Source organism: Solanum dulcamara, chromosome 4, assembly GCF_947179165.1.
Source record: "Solanum dulcamara chromosome 4, daSolDulc1.2, whole genome shotgun sequence".
Taxonomy (NCBI): domain Eukaryota; kingdom Viridiplantae; phylum Streptophyta; class Magnoliopsida; order Solanales; family Solanaceae; genus Solanum; species Solanum dulcamara.
This window is the reverse complement of record NC_077240.1, coordinates 16,463,988-16,484,634: the sequence shown is the minus strand read 5'-3', so window position 1 is coordinate 16,484,634 and position 20,647 is coordinate 16,463,988. Positions and strand designations below refer to the sequence as shown.

The following is a 20,647-nucleotide window of genomic DNA, read 5'->3' as shown; positions in this document are numbered from 1 at the left end:
AAGAAGTATTTTTTTTGTGAGTATCAGGAGAAACATTATTTCAATAACTTAAAATTAGTTTCGATCTGTGTTGCTCTCTTTTGATTGCAAAAGTGCAATTTGCCCCCGTGCCTTGAATATTTGCATTATCAACTTCTCCAGAGAAGTTTCCTTTTGTTTATAGAGTATTATTATTAAATTATTGTCCACCAGTTGAAACGAAAAAAATCTATTCTCAGTATTTTTTTTTCTCCAAACACACTTGAAATTCAGTACGTCTAATAGCTTAAATTCAGTTCAGCATCAGCTTAAATTTGCAAATTGCAAGCACATAAGTCAGCCAAACACAAATATCTTAAAATGAAAATGCAGCCTCACTGCGGCAAAACAAGCAGCATTATAGCAGCCAAACAACTAAAAATAACTAAACCGTAAAATTAACTTCGGTAAATGTACCAAACCTAAATCTAAATACTGAAAAATTGGAAGAAAAAAAAAATACTGAAAAATTGAAATTAAAATATCAAATTAATCTAATTCAATTCAGTTTAAGTTACGATATCCATGCCTATCCCTACGAAGATAAAGATATATGAGGACTATATTACAATGATCCCCTTTTTGAATCATGATCCTACGGATCCAAATGGACGAATGGTAATATATATTTATCTTTCTGACCAAAACAAAAAAACTTGTACTTTGTTTGAATTGTTCTTACATATTCTTTTATAATGTATTTTATCTGTAATCATTTAACAGAAAAGCTATTATAAAATATATGATAAAAAATAAAATAATAAATAATGATAAAATGAGACAATAAAATAACATAATACTATGTGATCACATCAAATTAATGATTAAATATTTTATTTAAAGTTTTAAATTAAAAACACAATACAATACAACCAAGGCTGTTTGTTAGCATTTATTGAAACAATGTAGTGCACGATTTAATTTTGATTTAGCTTCATAATAGAACTAAGTCCACCATCGACGGCTAAATTATGAGCACTAATGTAAGCCGATTCATCCGACGCCAAGAAAAGAGCTGCTTCTGCAATGTGCTTCGTGCTTAGAGAAACACCTTTCAAGTTAGCATTTCCACATACAGCAGCTTCAATCCTGGCGGCATCGGTGCCATACGATTTACACACCATTGGCGTGGCGATGCCGAAAGGCGATACACAATTCACCCTAATTCCATGTTGCCCCAGCTCACGCGCCGCCGCTTTCACCACTCCAAGGATGGCATGCTTCGACGCGATGTAGGCTAACGGAGCTGCACCAGCTAGGATAGCCTCTACGCTTGCCGTACATATTATGGAGCCGCGAATTTTTTTATCTACCATGACTCTAGCCGCGTGCTTCACGGCTAACGCGGCTCCCCGCGTGTTAACAGCCATTGTCCTGTCAAACACAGTCATATCCATTTCGAGAATGCTCCCGAAGGAGCCGAGGATGCCGGCGTTGCTGAACATTATGTCGAGGGTACCGTATTTTTGGACAGCGTAGGCTACAGTTTCCTCGACTTGTTTCTCATCGGTTACGTCACAACGTCGGTAGCTGACGTTGTCTGTTCCGATCGAGGAGACGACTTGGAGAGCAAGTTGATCCTGAATATCGGCGATGACGACACGGGAACCATGTTGAACGAACAATCTTGCAGTTGCTTCACCGATGCCACTTGCACCACCCGTTATTACAGCTACTTTACCCTCTAACCTGATATATACCACAAAATAAGCACAAACCGATGCGAATTGGAATACATATAAGTAGACTAGAGACGTCTTGCTGGTAGTGAAAAGAAATTGAAACTGAATTACCTGAGCTTATTTGCCATTGGAAGATGAGCAACTTCCTTGCAATTACAGCGCCGGATAACTTTATGTTCTTTTTAGGTTTCCTTCTAACTTACTAAACAAACATTTCTTTTGGATCTACAAATATATAGAAAATTTTTCTAATATACACATCTTATTTTATCATAATATCTAAAATTCTCTACCATTTAAAAAAATTTCAAAAATTTCTATCGGATGCATCACTCCTCTCGTTGATACATCTCTATCCCCCTCTTCGATACATTCCTCCCCTCCGATACATCTCTTCCATATTTATCCGAATGTCTTATTCCTCTCTGATACATCTCTATCCCTTCTCTGATTCAGCTCTCTCCTCTTTCCTCCCTTATGTATACAGATGTCTACTTATGTATTCGGATAACACGGATATGGAATAGAGGAAGTATAATTTTGCAAGTATTGTGATTTATCTTCTAGAAAATATAAAATACTTCAATAAATAAAAGAACAAATATAAAATTCACTTAATATGAAATGGAATGAGTATAAAGCAAATGGAGTAATTCAATATAAGGATACAACAACAACAACAATCCAGTGAAATCCCACAACATGGGGTCTGGGGAGGGTAGAATGTACGCAGACCTTACTCCTATCAAGGTAGGACGGCTGTTTTCTGGAAACCCTCGGCTCAGTAAAAGCATAAATGCATAAAAAAAAATTGTTAGATAAGAATAGGAAATTAAAAGTTTTATGAGAAAAACAACAAGCAAATAACGAATAGATAACAAATAAATACAAATAAATATATACAAATAACAAATAACGATTAAATAAATAATGATAGCGTCACAGGTAAAATAGAGTAATCAAAACATAGAAAATAATAAATAATAACAGAAATAACAGAAATCATAATTCAATACAAGGATCAAATATATAAATCGACTGTTTCTACCTTTGTGGGTAAACTTTTCTTTTAGTTGACTGCGCCTTGAGCTACGCAAAGAATATCGGCAGAAAGCGGCAACTATATAGGGATCCACGTATAATTGTTGGCAAATCTGCGACCCTCAAAATTTAAAAGAGGCATGAAATACGCACTTGCTAGACAAGTTATCAATTACAATAGTATTTTTTAAAAATAAAATAGGAGCAATTATTTTCTTCTGTAGTGGAATTTTATGAATCTATAGTAAGTATTATATTCAAACTTATGCAGCGATACAGCTATGGACATTTAATAGGCATGATGAAAGTATACACATACATTACTTACAGTTGGATACGCAATAAATTCATTCGTGGCCTAAAGTTATGACCCGCCACTTGATCGAGGAGGAACCTTGGATCTTAGAGAGGCTTGTAGAAGACTCTAGATTCTTGTAGAGAAGTCTTCAAAGAATTAGGGTTTTCTAGAGTGTGTAGAAAATTTTAGAGTAGGGACTTTGTAAAAATGAAAAGACTTGTATAGCAATTTTTATTTACACTTAAGCCCCTTAGAAGTAGTATAAATAGAGAGACACTCATTTGTAACAAACCATCCAGAAATCAAACATTCTTCAAAGTAATACAAAGTCTTCTTAAAAAAAAGGTCTCTTGTCTTTCTTACAACCTAGCGTTCCCTTAGCGATCTAGTCTTCAAGGCTTACTTGAGCTTGCAAGATCGGAAAAGATTCATGAGTAAGTTGTCAAGTGTCGCACGGAGGTCTTAGTTAAAATCTAAGTCTGTGACAACGTGATATCAGAGCAAGGTTCTACTAAGGGAAATGACAAGTGAGGGAGACATCAACGCCACCACCGCCACCAACGTCAAGCAAGATATTGGAAGGAAGCACAACAAGGGAAAGAAGAACTCTAAGAGAAATGAGGAGGTACCGCTTGAGCCTACACCAAGCGAGGCCCTAACATCCTACTCACCCTCAGCCACTGAGGTGGGTGATGATGAGCGAGGCGAGGAGACCATAGACGTCACGCCCGGCATAAAGTGGATCGCAAGGGTGGATGCTGCCCGGCAGGCCGTAGAGATATTGGGCAAGCGCTTGAACAAGTTCGACAGCAAGTTCAAGACTCTAGAGGAATTCACCCTTGAGGAGGATGGAAACATCCGAAAGGAGTTGGATGTATGCAAGGCGGCTGAGTACGAGATGAAGGAGACAATCACTTTCTTGGAGTGTCGGCTCATGGACACGCTAAGCACGATAGAGACCGTGAAGGCTGGATGGCAGCATTCAAGAGAGACATAAAAGTTGGGAGATGCGTGACATCCAGCGCGGACAGAAAGGCCAAGATTGAGGCTCCCAAGCCACCAATGTTCAAAGGTCCCCGTGATGCATAAAAGGTAAAGAACTTCTTTTGGCACCTGGAGAATTACTTCAAGTGTAAGAAAGTGAAGAATAACGAGACGAGGATCAACACAGCCGTGCTATATCTTTTGGAGATAGCCATATTGTGGTGGAAGCACAAGGAATTTGAGATCGGGAAGGGTCTATGCACCATCAACACCTAGGAGAAGTTCCAGGATGAGTTTAAGAAGGCCTTCTTCATCAATAATGTCATCCATGAGGCCAAACACAAGTTCTGGGAATTGAAGCAAACGGGTAACATACGGGCCTATGAGAAGGAGTTCACTACCCTTACGCTTCTAATCCCAACCTCACGGATGGAGACATGCTCTTCCACTTCATGGATGGGCTGCAAAGTTGGGCCAAGACAGAGTTGGAGCGTCGTCAAGTCAGCACCATCGATGAGGCCATCACCTAAGCTGAAGCCCTGACGGACTTTAGGCATGACAGGTACAACAAAAATAAGGGCAAAGAAACAAGGAGTAGTCATGCCAAAGGTGGGGGAGATCGTGGCAAGGGTAAGGAGAAATACCCTCCCACTAAGAGCCATAATGTAATAAGTCTGATAGAAGGAGGTTCGGACGATAGGCCTATGCTGAGAGGAAGGAGAAGACCATGAAGGGAAGCGACTGCTATATATGTGGAGGTCCTCACAGCTATGCTAGGTTATCGGAGATGAAGAACCTTGGTGCCATATTACGGGAACGAAAGGACAAGGAAGTGGACCAAGGGCAAAGTTCGGGCATGAATCAAGCTGAGAAGGTGGGAGATTACTCCGCACAATATGTTGACATATCCATCAACGGACGGCTAGCTCATGCTATAGTGGACTCTAGAGCGGAAGCCAACATCATGACCAAGACGGTGGCAACAAAGTTGGGGTTAAGTTATGGGCCAAGTAACACCCGCCTGAAGACGGTCAATGCCCCATTGACTCATGTGTGTGGAGTCGCTTATGGAGTGGACATCACGCTGGGCAAGTGTCAAGGTAAGACCAGCTTCACTGTCGCCCCCTTAGATAATTTTGATATAATACTTGGGAAGGAATTCTTCCAATAGTACCACACGATGATCAATCTATATCTCCAATAACTCTTGGTGATAGAGGAGAGGGACCCTTCATGTTACCTCTAGTCAAGATGTTGAAGAAGGAAGGACAAGCCCACCTATCAGCCATTTAGCTTGTGAAAGGCCTAAAGAAGTGGGAGCCGATGTTCGTAGCCACCAATGCAATCTTGGATAAAGACAATGGTGCTAAAGAGGCATTCCCACCTTGCATAGAGAAGGTGCTTGGAGAAAACAAGGACGTGATGCCCGAAGATTTGCCAAGACACTTATCTCTAAGGCGCGAGGTAGACCACAGGATCGAGCTGGAGTCAGGAGCAAGGCCACCTGCATACCCGTCATACCGCATACCTCTACCCAAGTTAGAGGAGTTGAGGAAGAAGTTGAATGCCTGTCATAACCGTCCATCCAAGGCAACTTATGGAACACTGGTTTTATTTCAAAAGAAGAAGGATGGCTCGTTGCGCCTATGCATACACTACCGGACACTCAACAAGGTGACCGTGAAGAACAAGTATCCCATACCGATCATTGCCAACTTGTTTGATAGACTTGGACAAGCCAAGTAATTCACCAAGGTGGATCTAAGGAAGGGCTACTACCAGGTACGAATAGCGGAGGGAGATGAACTGAAGACGACATGTGTGATAAGGTGCGGAGCTTATGAGTGGTTGGTGATGCCCTTCGGCTTAACCAATGCACCCTCCACCTTTTGCACACTAATGTGCAAGATCTTCTACCCCTACTTGGATCAGTTCGTGGTAGTCTACTTAGATGACATAGTCATCTATAGCAACACCTTGAAGGAGAATGTGGAGCATTTGAAGAAAGTGTTCCAAGTCTTATGCGAGAATGAGCTTTTCATCAAGCGGGAGAAGTGCCAGTTCGCCCAACATGAAGTGCACTTCTTGGGACATGTTATCATCCAGGGAGAACTACGAGATAGACGAGGCAAAAGTTCGGGCCATCAAGGAGTAGGAGGTACCCAAAAAGGTAACCAAACTTAGATCTTTTCTTAGACTTGCTAACTATTACCGCAGGTTTATAAGTGCCTACTCCTCCAAAGTCGCTCCACTTACCGAGTTGCTAAAGAAAAAGTCGTGGGTTTTGAGCGAGGAGTGAAAGAAGGCCTTTGAAGACCTTAAGACTGTCGTGACAGAGGAGCCGGTTCTAGCGATGTCTGACTTCTCTAAGACATTTGAAGTGTACATATATGCCTCTGACTATGCCATTGGAGGAGAATTGATGCAAGAGAGGCACCTTATTGCCTTCGAGAGCCGCAAGCTGAATGAGACAGAACGGTTGTACACCGTGTAGGAGAAAGAGATGACGACTATCGTCCATGGCCTACGCACGTGGAGGCACTACCTTCTTGGCTCTAAGTTATTGGTCAAGACTAACAATGTAGCCATTAGCTACTTTCAATCACAAAAGAAGCTCACACCGAAGTAAGCTAGGTGTCAGGACTTCTTGGTCGAGTTCGACTATGAGCTGAAGTACAAGCCAGGCAAAGGCAATGTTGTGGCCGATGTCCTGAGAAGGAAGTTCGAGCTGGCTGCCATCACTACATCATATTGTGACATCCAAGATACAATCAAAGATGGTCTACAACATGATCTTGGGGCAAAGAGGCTTATGGAGTTAGCCGTTCAGGGCAAGACAAGACATTTTTGGATAGAAGACGGACTCTTGCTTATCATCGGGAGGAGGATCTATGTGTCGAAATTCAGAAACATCAGGCGGCGGATCATGAAGGAAAGCTATGACACATTGTGGGCTGGGCATCCAGGGCAGCGTCACACAAGGGCCTTGATTGAGGCAATTTACTACTGGCCACGCATGCGGGACGATATAGAATGCTATGTGCAGATTTGTCTTGTGTGCCAGAAAGACAAAGTGGAGCAGCGTCAACCAAGAGCCCCTGCCCGTAGCGGAGCGTCCATAGGAGAGCGTGAACATGGACTTCATCACTTGTCTGCCGAAGTCCGTCGGGTACGGGACGATTATGGTCGTGGTGGAAAAATTCTCCAAGTATGCTAGTTTCATGCCTGCCACAGTAGGTTGCACTATTAAGGAGGCTGCCAAGCTATTTTTCAAAAACGTGGTGAAGTATTGGAGATTGCCAAGGCACATCATTAGCGACAGAGATGCACGCTTCACCAAAAACTTTTAGAGAGAATTATTCGAGATTCTTGGCACGAAGTTATATTTCTCCACTAGTTTCCACCCGCAGATGGATGGCCAGACGGAGCGAGTCAATGCTTTGCTAGAATATTACTTGAGGCACTTTGTGAGCTCCCATCAGAAGGATTGGACGAGGCTACTGGACGTAGCCCAGTTCTCATACAACCTGCAGCGGAGTGAGACCATATGGCGGACACCGTTTGAACTAGCGACAGGCCAACAGCCACAAACTCCACATTCACTATCGGTCGCGTTCGAGGGCAAGAGTTTGGGGGATTATCACATAGCCAAGGGCTTTAAGGAGCAACTCGACACTACCAAGTCTTATTTGGACAAGGCAGCGAAAAAGATGAAGAAATTTACCGACCGTAAGCGTCGTCCCACGGATTAAAAAATTGGAGACATGGTCTTGGTCAAGTTCAAACCCAGGCAGTTTAAAAATTGCGAGGTGTGCATCAAAATTTGGTGCGAAAGTATGAGGGCTCGTTCAGGATCGGTGCCGAGGTTAGCAAGATCTCATATAGGTTGGAGCTACCATCGTATCTTAAGGTTCATCCTGTCTTCCATGCCAGTGTCCTCAAGTCGTACCATGAGGACAAGGGTGATCCTAGTCGAGGAGAATCAAGTCGGGCGCCACTCAAAATTAGTGTGATGTATTTTTTGCATAAAAAATATTCATAAAAAATAATATATTGTGTATATATGATTATAAAAAAAATATGTATATAATTTGTCGGTTATTTTTCATTTTTTTAACAAAAATAAAAAGCCAAATATTATCGATTTTTAAAAGTGTAAAAACCATACCATATAAAAATTAATTTATTTGATCGATTTAATTTAATTTTTCAATTTTGATCGATTTTTATTTAAATCATAAAAATGTAAAAACCAAACCATATAAAAATCAATCAATTTAATTGCTTTCGCTTAATCCGCTTCTTGTCTTAAAGTGTACTAATAATTAGAAGCACATGCATATACCTTGCCATGGCATACATTATACCTTGGTACAATAAATTATGTTATGGGTGGTCACAACATGAATATTTTACTCATTTGGGTGTATGAATTAATCAGTGTACACGAGAAGAGTGAGAAGCACAATTTTGTTGCATGTTTGCTATTTTTTCACTTGAATTACTAATCTTTGAATATTAATTCTTGTGTTATTAATCTTTGTATCAAACGACCCCATAACATTAAATTCTTATTTAGCCTCTATATATATAATAGCCGCTTCACGTTTACTTCATTATGAAGAATTAGTCCTAATAAAGTGATTCAAATTTATATAATAAGACCTTACAAGTTTATACTTTTGCCTATCATCACACTTTCTGGGAATGAATTGGTGGTTGTCAAGATCTATCAACAATGCACTGCAGGTGAGAATAAATTGACCAGATAATATCACAAAAGAGCTCTGCTTTCGCATTTTTCTAATTTTCATCTGCTATTAGAATTTTGTTTTATGTATTTCAATTTTCTCGATCAAACATTTACAAGTAGTGTGTCAAAAATTTTTTGATTCGCAGCAAAACTTTGAATCTTGCGGAACACATCAACAAAGCTACCAAAACGTAGGCCTCGTTATTGGAGTCACCGGTGTGGTTGGCAACAGCTTGGCTGAAACACTCTCATCTACTGACACTCCGGGTGGTCCATGGAAGGTCTACGGTGTGTCACGACGCGGGATGCCAGTGTGCAGTGTTGCTAAAGTCACATATATTCAGTGTGACGTTTCTGTAGCAACTGCTGTACAATCCAAATTATCGACCCTAAAAGATGTGACACACATCTTTTGGGTGACTTCGGCTTTTGACCTTTCCACAGCCAAATGTTGCGAAATCAATGGAGCAATGTTTCGCAATGTCCTCAGTACTGTCATCTCAAATGCACCTAATTTGCGCCACATCTGTCTCCAGACGGGTGGGATGCATTATATGGGGATAAGTAAATCAATTGATGGGAAACTTCATGTTATTTGCCATGATCCACCTTTCACTGAGGACATGGAAAGATTGGAAAACGTTCACAACTTTTATTACACGTTAGAAGATGTATTATTCGATGAAGTCGCTAGAAAACCAAGCTTAACATGGTCTGTACACAGGCCTGATTTAATTTTCGGATTTTCACCCCATAGCATTTTGAACATTGTTGGAACACTTTGCGTGTATGCAACAATATGCAAACATGAAAGCATTCCGCTGAAATTTCCAGGGACAAAGGCCGTTTGGGACAGTTACTCTAACGCATCAGACGCTAATTTGGTGGCAGAGCATCAAATTTGGGCAGCAATGAGTCCGCAGGGGAAAAACAGGGCATTTAACATTACAAACGGCGATGTGTTCAAATGGAAGCATTTGTGGAAGGTGTTAGCGGAAGAAATAGGAGTAGAATATGCGGAATTCGACGCGACAGAAAAGATTATTTCCTTGTCTGAGATGATGAAGGATAAGGGTCCTGTGTGGGATAAGATTGTAAGAGACAATAACTTGATTTCCACAAAGTTAGAAGAGATTGGCTTGTGGGAATTTGCAGATATGTTACTGGCTGGAGGGACTAGTAGATTAAGCAGCATAAATCGTAGCAAAGAGAATGGTTTCATTGGCTTCAGGAATTCCACAAATTCCTTCATTTTCTGGATACACAAGGCAAAAGATAATAGATTAATTCCATGAACTTTGTGTATTCACTACTTCATTTAATAAAAGAATTTGGATCTAAGTTTTATTTTATTTTATTTTTACAAATAAATTGATATGTAATAAATAATCAGACAAAAACTAAAATAAGATTTTATTGAATGGTTTCCTTTTTAGTTGACTTTTTTCTAAAAGATAATTGTATACTCTCTTATGCTTCAGTATACTTCATTCAAGCCCATCATGAATTAATTATACATACATATATTATTTATCAATCAACTATATTAATTTAATCATAAGATGTACGATTATTTAAGTTAATTCTTACCCTCAAAAATATGAATCCATTTTCTTTGACTTTTTAAAATAATCCAACATCTTCAGGTCCCTTGAGAGATGTTGTTAACCTCTCTAATATTAGCAAATGGAACATTTTAGTTCCCCCAGTTTGTCCATACCTCTGTTCTAACTCTTTCCATAATTCTTTAACAATTTGAGAATAGATCATACTTTCTACTATATACTGGTATGGGATAATAAGTAAAAACATGTTGATAAATTTTTACGTAAGTTATAATAATCATCAGGATTTTGGCCACTAATCCTGATGGGTAGCTAGCATTTGAAATGCTGCTGGCGATTCATTAGGATTTGGTTGTTCAGGCAAGTTTTGCTTAATATCAAATATGAAATCATAACGATTCTCCTAATTATGGAGAAGAATTTTTTTTACATTTTTTAAAACGAGTGCAAAATTTAAATGTTGGCACCCCAAGAGCCGATTTGTGCAAAAATTTCAAGATCGGATGACCCCAAAAGAAAAAGGATAGTTCCAATAAGGAGACATTATTTGTGCTATTTAAGTTGTGGATTTGACTTGAAAGTGTGTCTCTGAAATGGACATAAGAATATGCAAAATCCATAACGGAGAATGTTTGGGATTGGACATTTCCCATTTCTAAATGGTTGCTCCCTTATTTGGTTATCAAAGTTTCATTTGACATGAATTATGCCTTTACTTGGTCAAGTGATCACTATAAAATTGAAAATGTCTGGCCTAGAGCTATCAATATGGATTGGGTTAGCCTCATGCAGATTTCGAAAATTTATGGCGGGCTGACCCATATTTTGATGAGACCTAAAACAACCAAGCCCAATTTATTACTATTAGGCTGCAGCGGATTAGTTATTTTTTAGAAAATATAGTTTAATAATTTTTAAAAATTTAAATTCTATTTTTAAAATGCTAACATAAATATTTACAAGATAATATTACATGGTATTACTACTTGCTAACCAAGTCTCAAATCCATAAATAAAATAATCCTAATAATACTTGTTAAGTTTGGTTTTGGGTAAAAATTTGGTTAGATGGCTTTAATAAAAAAAAAATCATTGTCATTTTAAGCAAATATCATGAGCATAATTAAGTGGTATATTCAAATGACAATAGTTCATCCATTAAAATGTGGTATATTCAAATTGCACAATTCTCTGATTAGATTCCAATCGATTTACGGTAGAAGAAAACCATCATCGGTCATTTAACACTAATATCATCTAAAATCTGCTTTCTATACCAAATTTTGCATTTCACAGTAAGTAAAGTGTAAAATATTACAAGCCGATTAGAAAGCCAAAAAAGAAAAAGAAAAATCAGGGGAAAACCTCAATATCCACATGTTTATTTTGAAGCCAAAAGATAGAGAGGTTAATGAAAAATCATAACAAAAATTTATCAACAAAAGTAAAAAAATTGGCCAGATTGTAAAACTATAGAAGACTCATTGTTTATCTTGATCAGGTGCTGGTGCTGTCCAATACAGTTTAGTAGCAATTAGAAGCTTTTCTCTAACATGAGGACCGCCTTCGTGATCAACCATTCTACTATCCCATTGTAGTCCGTCTAATATACTCTTCACATTTACCAAAACATCCACGTCGTCTCGGAATATCACACTGCCTTGTGGCCTTAATACTCTGTCCATTTCCAATAATATGTCTTCCATTTCACATCTGCAATATATAGACGCTTGAATCAACGAGTCACATTCAAGAAACATGCTTGAGAAATGTGAACCTTCAAACAGTTAATTACCTGTCCTGGTAGAGGGTGAAGACCGAATTAGCATGTATGAAGTCATAAGTTCTTGGATACGTAGACATTGCCTCACACCTGAATGACAAGAGCATTCATCAGTAACAACAATTAGGATGTAAATAGCAAAAGCAAATTTTATATGGGAGCAGTAGGCTTTACCAGCTTTGGTATGTTCCAATTAAACCACGTTCATAGATAACTCCAAGGGTATTGATTTCAGCCTCAGCGGGGACAATGTTCATGACCCAAACTGGATCATCAACAAGTGCAGCTGCAAATCCTCCCAGCCAAGCATTCATGTCAAGTATGTTACGGTACCTTCCACGCTCTGCTAATTGACTGTCCAAGGCCTTGTAGTGGACGACTCTCTTCTTCCACAATTCTGTATCTTCAGAGAAGCCCTCTGCAGTAACTCCCTCTATACTAGCACTAGCAATCCTAGGAGGGACCGCAGTTAATCTTTCTGGCCAATTCACCAGTGGCCCTCCAGCGATATCTTTAACGCTGGACACTTCAGGAAGTGGACTCAAACAAGCATCTATCTTGGTGTACCTGGAAGATTAAAGTCTTGGATAAATACATCTGGGGAACACTAACTTATTATTCTTCATTTGTGGTGCATAGTTTTGATTTCATTAAGCTGGACAGATTTTTATCAAATGGTTTGGTACTACTGACCAAAAGAGTGGAATATTGTTAAGCAACTCCAATGAAAATTAATGGGAAAGGACCATCAGTTTTGCCATCAATATGTTTTGGTATCCATTCAAAGTGTTTTAACTTTTAAGGACTGTTGGGAGAATGAGATGAATATGCCTAACGACCCGTCCTGTGCTGCAAGAATGTAGACAGGGGAAACAACAAGCTTGGTTGAATTCTAATCATTCGAGAAGTAGAACATTACCATGCTTTGTCGGGATCTTGCTCCAGGCAAAAGGGTGGCTTCCTGAAGACCTTTCGGTTAATTTTGCAATGCACATGATTAGTAGGCTTCTGCCAAATTGCTAGGTCACCTCTCTGAGTTACTTTCTTCCAGCATAGGCTTCTTGCAACACTCTCTATTTGATCTTGCTCTGCTTTCAGATCGTCAGCTGTTCTGTTCCATCCCCTCCAGTGATCTTGCCAGTTAACGGGTGGTCCCGAGAGGATCCAGTATCCGCCAGGACGTAAAATTCGATCAACCTCAATTAAATATAGCCCATCTGCTCCACATCAAATGAATAAAAATAAAAATACTAATTAAAAAGATAAGATTGATCTTCCTTCATGAAGAATGAGTAAAAGAGCAAAGGTATGTTATTTAGAATACCATATTTTCCCCAAGGGATGAGACAGCGAGAACAATGTGCCATATCGAATGCCCTTGCAGGGTAAGGTAGCCTATTAGTAGCTAATATGCCAATCAATGCTGGAACTCCTCGCTCAAGGGCAAATTGAACTTGAGCTTCATGTGTGTCTTTGGGTGCAAATGAAATTGGAAGGATGTCTCTAGAAAGCAAGTAAGCACCCCAGCTAGCAACCTGAAGTTGTGTACGGTAAAATTAGCCTCCTATGATTAAGGAAAACAAAAGAAACTGAAAAAAAAGTAAACATGCGACAAAGCTAAAGTGGTTTCAACATCTATTATAGATGGATATAGAAAATAATTTTGACTTCGTTTATACATTTAGTCTTTCTGATGAAAGAGGTTCTGACCCCTTTGTGTCCTCCGCCCCTGGTATACGATACTTCCAATTAAATTTGGATCCTAGCAATGCAAATTTTGAGAATTCAGTTCAACCTTCCCAGTCAAGAATAAAGTTATTTGTTGACCACTTTAACTGAAATAATCACACTCTAATAAATTTAATGCGACTTTTATTATTAGTAACCTACTATCTTGTTTATTTCAATAAAATTGCAATTAAGGCTCGGTCCAGAGAATGCTTATATCGGAAAAACATGGCGGAAAATTAAAATTCAAACAACATAATCCTAAACAATTAATAAGTTTTCATAGTTGCATCAAATGTTGAATTCATAATAGGATTACACTATAAATGTGAAAGCCATAATAAATTTTTCTTTCATTGCAAGTTAATCTAGAAGTGATTATTTTGTGCTTCTTTTTTTGGCAAATCAATAAAACATATTCTTTAAGTGCAATTGAAGGAAACACACATTTTGGGTTTCAACCAATAGTGGACTCCACTAAGATCACTAAACCAAACTACATTTCAAATCAAGTAAACCAAATTAAAACCAACTTTTTACAGTAAGACCAATAATTCAACTCTAGTAATGAAAATCCCACATTAAATGTATTTCTAGCAATCATCTTGTTCAACCACTCCCAACCTCCACTTCAACCAACTATCTAGGACCTTTTTTCTTTTTGATGACCATAGTATTCGGGCCAAGTTTTTACGCACTTAAACTAATTTCACGGGGATACCTATCACCTCCCACTGTCACCTCCACGAGTAACAGGTACCAGGGTACCAGACTACCAGGTAACTCCGTCAACTAGTCTTGGGACAAATGGAAAGACTTCTTTAATATGAACTATCCACTAAAGTAAACTTTTCTTTAATTGGGAAAATAGAGAAGTCAAATTTATGAAATTCATTAATTTCTCTTTTAAATTGAAAGTATGTAGTTTTTGACAACTTCCAAACCAATACGATGGAAAACCCATGTGCATTGCCAACAAACTTACCCATTCTATTCTTATTCCTTTTCTTGAAAAGTCAAAGCTTCAAAAAGAAATGTACACAATAAACTACTTATCGAGACAATACCATGAAACCCATCCAATATACCCATAGATTTTAAAAATCGAATGTAAATTTCCATCATTTCTTTAATTTGTTATTAAAAAGAAAAATTATTAATGACATACAAATTTTCTAAAAGTAAGTCATTTTTGTATTTGATTGACAAAAAAATAGTTTTCACCAAATAGTCATCACAATTTTCAACCACATTTAGACATTATTATGTATCTCTAATTCTCAAAATTTTAATCTCAAGCAATATGAGCTTGCACAATACTATTCTTAAGCCCCGTGACCATTGCAGTAGACTGACAGCATCAATCGTCCGTCCCAAAACACCATCTTATTTTGCTAACATTATTATTAAAAATTTATAAATTGGAAATTATTTTGTTATTTTGCAACCAAATACTACCAAAAAATAAGTGTGTCCAAAAGATAAGTCAACATAAAACTATGAAAATTCCAAGTGAATTCAGAAAATTGAAATAAAACGTACCCCACAACCGGTATCAATGGCAGTTCTAATGGAACCATCTTTAAGCTTGATCAATTTTCCGATATCGTCTATATAAGCATTGGCGCCACGTGGGAACATGGTGCCACCGCCGGGGAAGGTGAACCGGTCACCCTTGAACCGGACCCAATTCTGTCCAGCTTTCTCAACCGTAAGATGTTTATGCGGAACATTCGCATACCATACAGAATCACGACTTTCCGGCCACTGGAACGGCTGTTTATACCCAAAAGGCGCCGGAATTCTGCACTTCAACAACTCATTCTTCTCGGGACAATGCCTTTCTCTGTAAATGAGCATGTTTCTATCGAATTTCAGTGATCTCTTCGAGTCCTCACAAGGGGTGTACTCGGACCAGTCCGGGTTACAGGATGGGTAGTGGTTTACACGCGCCGATGGTGAGAGTGGTACAAAGTCATCAGCGGTGTGACGGGCGGTGAAGTCGATGGAAATCGATGAACCGTAATTGGGATTTGTGTTTTTGATTGATGGGTTGCATGGTAGGGTGGTTAGGATGGAGGCAGTTGAGGATAATTGACGGCTAGTTACATCACCACCTTGAGGCCAAAGTCCGATTACATAGAAAGTGCAACAGAGAACAATTGTAGCAGCCACGTAGTAAAGATTAGCTTTCCTGAATTTCGATGTAAGGGAGTGTGACAAATTGGCCGCCATTGCCACACAAAATCCAAAAAAAAAAAAAGAGCAAAAAAATTAAAGTTGATGAACTTTGAAATTAGCTCTCTGTTTTTGGGTGACGAATGAAATTTCTTGGGGAAGGTGATGAGTTATTTGAAGAAGTGGGCTGAGGGTGGGAGACGCGCTTACGCGCCGGCGCTCCCTCGTGAGTAAAATTGATTGAATAGAGGAGAGAAATGAAGAAGACGAAAAGGCCACAAGGAAGGAGAAGTATATTTATGGATGAGCGTGTGTGTCCGTGTCTAGCTTGTGCAAAATATAGGAATTTATTTTTATTTTTATTTTTGGTAAGATTTTCGAGTTTCGGATTTCTTTTCCTTTTTTTTCAAAATACTTTTTCTATAGTTTTTAATTCTATGCGTAATACATAAATATGACTTTTAACTTGATTTCAACTGATAATTATGATTTTTAATTTTATTAAGTACAAGTAAGCACTTTAAATTCGTCTTACATGGTAAATGTGTGTCCTATGTGGCGTCCTACGCGTATTGTGCCACATAAGACACGTGTGTCTACTTATTTAATTTAGTACAAGTTTAAGTTTCTACTTGTTCACATCAAAATTGAAGAGCATAAATATAAAATGAGGTCAAATTAAAGAACATATTTATGTATTATGCCTTAATTCTATTTACAAGAGAGTTTTTAAGTTATACTAAATGAGTGTGAAAACACCCTTATATACTATAGGGTAATTTGATCTATTATAAAGGGTGCTTCTATTTTATTAGGTTAGAAGTTAATAATCCCTCGGTCTTATATTATTAGATAGACATTTTTTATTTCATATGTCGATTAAGAAATCATATAATAAATTGATTAATTTTACTATTTTACTCTTTATTCATATCAATACAATATACATAGAGTGTAGAAATAGTTAGTATTAAAAATTGTTCACATTCAAAATGTCATATTAATTATAGGGATAAAATTTTAAAAAAAAATTAATTGTATCTTGATTTAGCAAGTGATCAAGTAAATATGGAATAACTATTTTTAGTAATATGTCTATTTAATATAAGACGAAGGAAGTATTCGTAAAGAAAATTACTTTTTGCTTCAATTTTTTAAGTGATCAAATGTTATAAATCCTGTTTATATATATATTTTTTTCAAATTGCTTATATTGTCATAGAGCTTATACTCTTTCATAAATGACGATAAAAATTTACTCTATTATTAATTGATGCTTGAAATATATTGGCTCGATAACTCAAACATCATAAAAATGTCAAAGTTGAAACTTAGCGCTCTTAAACCCGAAGATGATTGTTTTCATAAATGACAATAAAAATTTACTCTATTATTAATTGATGCTTGAAATATATTGGCTCGATTAACTCAAACATCATAAAAATGTCAAAGTTGAAACTTATCGCTCTTAAACCCGAAGATGATTGTGTTTCCAAGAAAATATTTTTCAGTGATACCAAACACACCCGTTACTTTGCACTTAAAATTACACTACAAGATAGATACAATAACCGAGTGAAACTAAATTAAAATAAAAACAATTGGGACAAAAGAAGAATTAATTTGACGTAACAGAATTCGAGCAAAACGACATATATAAATTATGAACCATATAGAACAAATATAGCAAATATATATATGACCCAATTTAAAAAGTTTTATGCCTTTCTTTTTCCGCCAGATATATACTTTAACATGAGTTTAAAAAACAATTTTATTATTCTCACGTTTGTTTTTGCTTTTGCTCTCGTACGCAAGGTACCTGTTACCCTTTTTGTGTGTGTGTATTTTCACTTTGTGTTTGATATTAATTTTAGGGTTTGATTAATTAGGATTTGTGGTTGAAAGTTTCACTTTGGAGAATAAGCGCTTTCGATCAAATGTAACTTCATACTTAAACCTCAAATCTAAAAGTTTTATTTAAAAATGAAGGAATATTTATTACTTTACGAAAACCTTTGATGGTACCTATTACACTCTTGAGTACAAAAGGCAAACGAACATATATATCTTGGAGATTAAGTTGTGTGACTATGATGTTGTTTGATCAATTTTTGCAAATTTTGAGTTAGCACTAGCTAGCATTTATTTTACTCAGTACACGTACTTAGTAATTTTTGTCCATAAAAATTTAAGTAGATGTAAGGATAAAGTTCGAAGCACAATGGTTGTACGCTTGTACTTACAAGGGACAGTTCGCTCTCAGCAAATCTGTAGTTGGTCTTGTGCATTTCCATATTGTTACCATTAGGGGTAAGTTTGATAGGAAGGAAATGTTTTGCATGGACTAGAAAATATTTTCTTGAAAAATAAGTTGATTTCTAACTTATTTTTCATGTTTGATTTGATGAGTAAAAAATATCAAAATATGTTTTGATACTCGACAAGAGACTCGATCAAGACTCCGATCCGAGACCCAAACCCATCCCTCGATACCCGATTCAAGATTCGACCTCAATCCTGACCGCAACCCGACACCCGACGGCAACACCCAATCCAGACATAACCTGAGAAACGACCCTGACCTGAGAATCAACCCCAACCCGCGACACCCGACCCGAGAATCGACTCCAACTCTGACCTGAGACCCGACTCCCAAAACCTAACTAGAGATCCGACCCCGGCCCTCACCCGAGACCCTACTCCGACCCTGATTCCTATCCCTGACACTCTATTTGAGACTTGACCCCGACACTGACCTGTGACCCGACTCCCGAAATCTGACCCAAGACGTGATTTTCATCCCAATTCGAGATTTGACCTCCAAAACTTGATACGAAATCCAACCCCAACACTGACTCCGATCCGAGATTCGATTCCGACCCCCGACTCTCTCTTGAGAATTGACCCAGACCAGAGAACCGACCTCGATACACACCCAACCCGAGACCCGACACCCGACTCAAGACCCGACACCGGCCTTGAGACCCCGACTCGAGGCATCACCCCGATTTTGATCCCGTCCCCCAACCCGAGACTTAATTTAAGATGAAAAGTTAAAGTGTGAAGTTCAAAATGATTTTGAAAAATGTTTTTCTTATCTTTTTTAGGGAAGTCATTTTTCACAAATTTTAAAAAAATAAATTAATTTGAAAAACATGTTCCAAAACAATTAACTAAACCAAACACACCTGGATCTTACTGCACAAATTAGTAATAATGACTTCTTAAAACTATAAATATTGATTGTGACGGGACGGTTGAGAGCTCTCCTCTTTAGGTCTATATTTGAATTCCTGAGAATGGAAAAAACTATGTTGGGATCATTGTGCTCAGATCTTCTGGTAATTTAAGTATTTAAAATAATAATAATAATTACTCTTTAAAATTTCAGCTAATGAGAATAAGAAGGGTACAATTTTCATCAATTTGCTTTAGAAATCATTTTTCCCTCTTCTGCTTTGAATGATAGACATTCTTCTTTTTATATTTCAATAATTATTTTTAAAATATCAATTTCACCCTCTAATTTATGAATATATGTTTTTTTCTTTTACTTCTTTAATATTATAATATTTTTCCTTTTTTTAATCTATGTTATAAATTTACCTATAAAACAAATAAACTATTTTTGAATAAGTTCCTAAAAGATCATTTATGTATTTATACATTAAATAAATTGCAAAATAATAATAATTCATTAATAACAAAACTCAAATTAATCTATTTACGATACATAAAAATAATTGGAGACGTAATACACATTGTTAAGATAGATGAAGGAAAATGTTTATTTTGAAATTGGAGGAAGAATTAAACTTTTAAAGTGAAACTTGAAATTTAAATGATTTCCACTCAAATAATAAGCATGAATTCACATTTTTCTTTCATTAAAACAATTCCTAAAAATGAGTACTTAATTAACTAGTTACTTCTTTTCTTTTTTTGGTAGGAATAAACTTGTTTTCTTTGGGTTTTTTTTTGGGGGGGGGGGGTGGGGGTGGGGGTGGGGGTGGGGGGTTCAATAAACTTGTTAGTGGTACAGCAGGAATTGAAGTGTTTTTTCCAGAAATGGCAATAATACAAATACAATATGATCATTAATAATTGCAATAATCTGACTTATAACTTTTTTTCCAGATACAAATATACTTATTAGCTTTTCCATACAATTCTTTTGGTATTTCTTTTTAAATGTGAAAACAACATTTTATTATATATATATATAAATCAAGTTTGAAAATGTGAATTGACCTATTTTTCGAGTGACTTTATTTTTCACTCATGAAATTTGAATTTTTTTCAAATTAAATGCATATCCAAACCTAATTTGAAATACTTTTTAAGACTTCTTTTTCAAATAATACCTTCTTTCAAATATCATGTACATTTTTATGTACATACGCATATTCTCTGTGCAATGAATTAGGCGGTGTGCATGATTAAAATGAACACAGTAATAAAAATCAAAACGGTAGATGGATTCGTAAACAACAAATTTTAGAGGCGAGAAAAATAAATAATCAAGATCGAAAAATTGGAGTAACAAAGTGTAATATTTGATTTCAAAATGTAGTGCGTGTTACAATCTCTATAATAATTTTCTGATTCTTCAAA

General features: G+C 37.1%; 3 protein-coding genes across 3 annotated transcripts; 1 reads left to right on the top strand and 2 right to left on the bottom strand.

Annotated features, from left to right (window-relative positions):
- Positions 1 to 835: 835 nt before the first annotated feature.
- LOC129884757 (short-chain dehydrogenase reductase 3b-like) lies at positions 836 to 1,911 on the bottom strand. Its single transcript, XM_055959041.1, has 2 exons — positions 1,812 to 1,911; positions 836 to 1,707 (listed from the first exon to the last, which is right to left on the bottom strand). Exons 1-2 carry the CDS (start codon positions 1,826 to 1,828, stop codon positions 936 to 938), a joined length of 789 nt encoding a protein of 262 aa, XP_055815016.1. The 5' UTR covers positions 1,829 to 1,911; the 3' UTR covers positions 836 to 935.
- A 6,819-nt stretch (positions 1,912 to 8,730) lies between these two features.
- On the top strand, positions 8,731 to 10,106 carry LOC129884048 ((S)-8-oxocitronellyl enol synthase CYC2-like). Its single transcript, XM_055958424.1, has 2 exons — positions 8,731 to 8,772; positions 8,923 to 10,106. The coding sequence occupies exons 1-2, from the start codon at positions 8,731 to 8,733 to the stop codon at positions 10,069 to 10,071; spliced, it is 1,191 nt and encodes a 396-aa protein (XP_055814399.1). The 3' UTR covers positions 10,072 to 10,106.
- A 1,488-nt stretch (positions 10,107 to 11,594) lies between these two features.
- Positions 11,595 to 16,338, bottom strand: LOC129886645 (probable methyltransferase PMT15). Its single transcript, XM_055961424.1, has 6 exons — positions 15,395 to 16,338; positions 13,449 to 13,659; positions 13,044 to 13,341; positions 12,299 to 12,691; positions 12,137 to 12,214; positions 11,595 to 12,054 (listed from the first exon to the last, which is right to left on the bottom strand). Exons 1-6 carry the CDS (start codon positions 16,085 to 16,087, stop codon positions 11,823 to 11,825), a joined length of 1,905 nt encoding a protein of 634 aa, XP_055817399.1. The 5' UTR covers positions 16,088 to 16,338; the 3' UTR covers positions 11,595 to 11,822.
- Between the last annotated feature and the right edge of the window lie 4,309 nt (positions 16,339 to 20,647).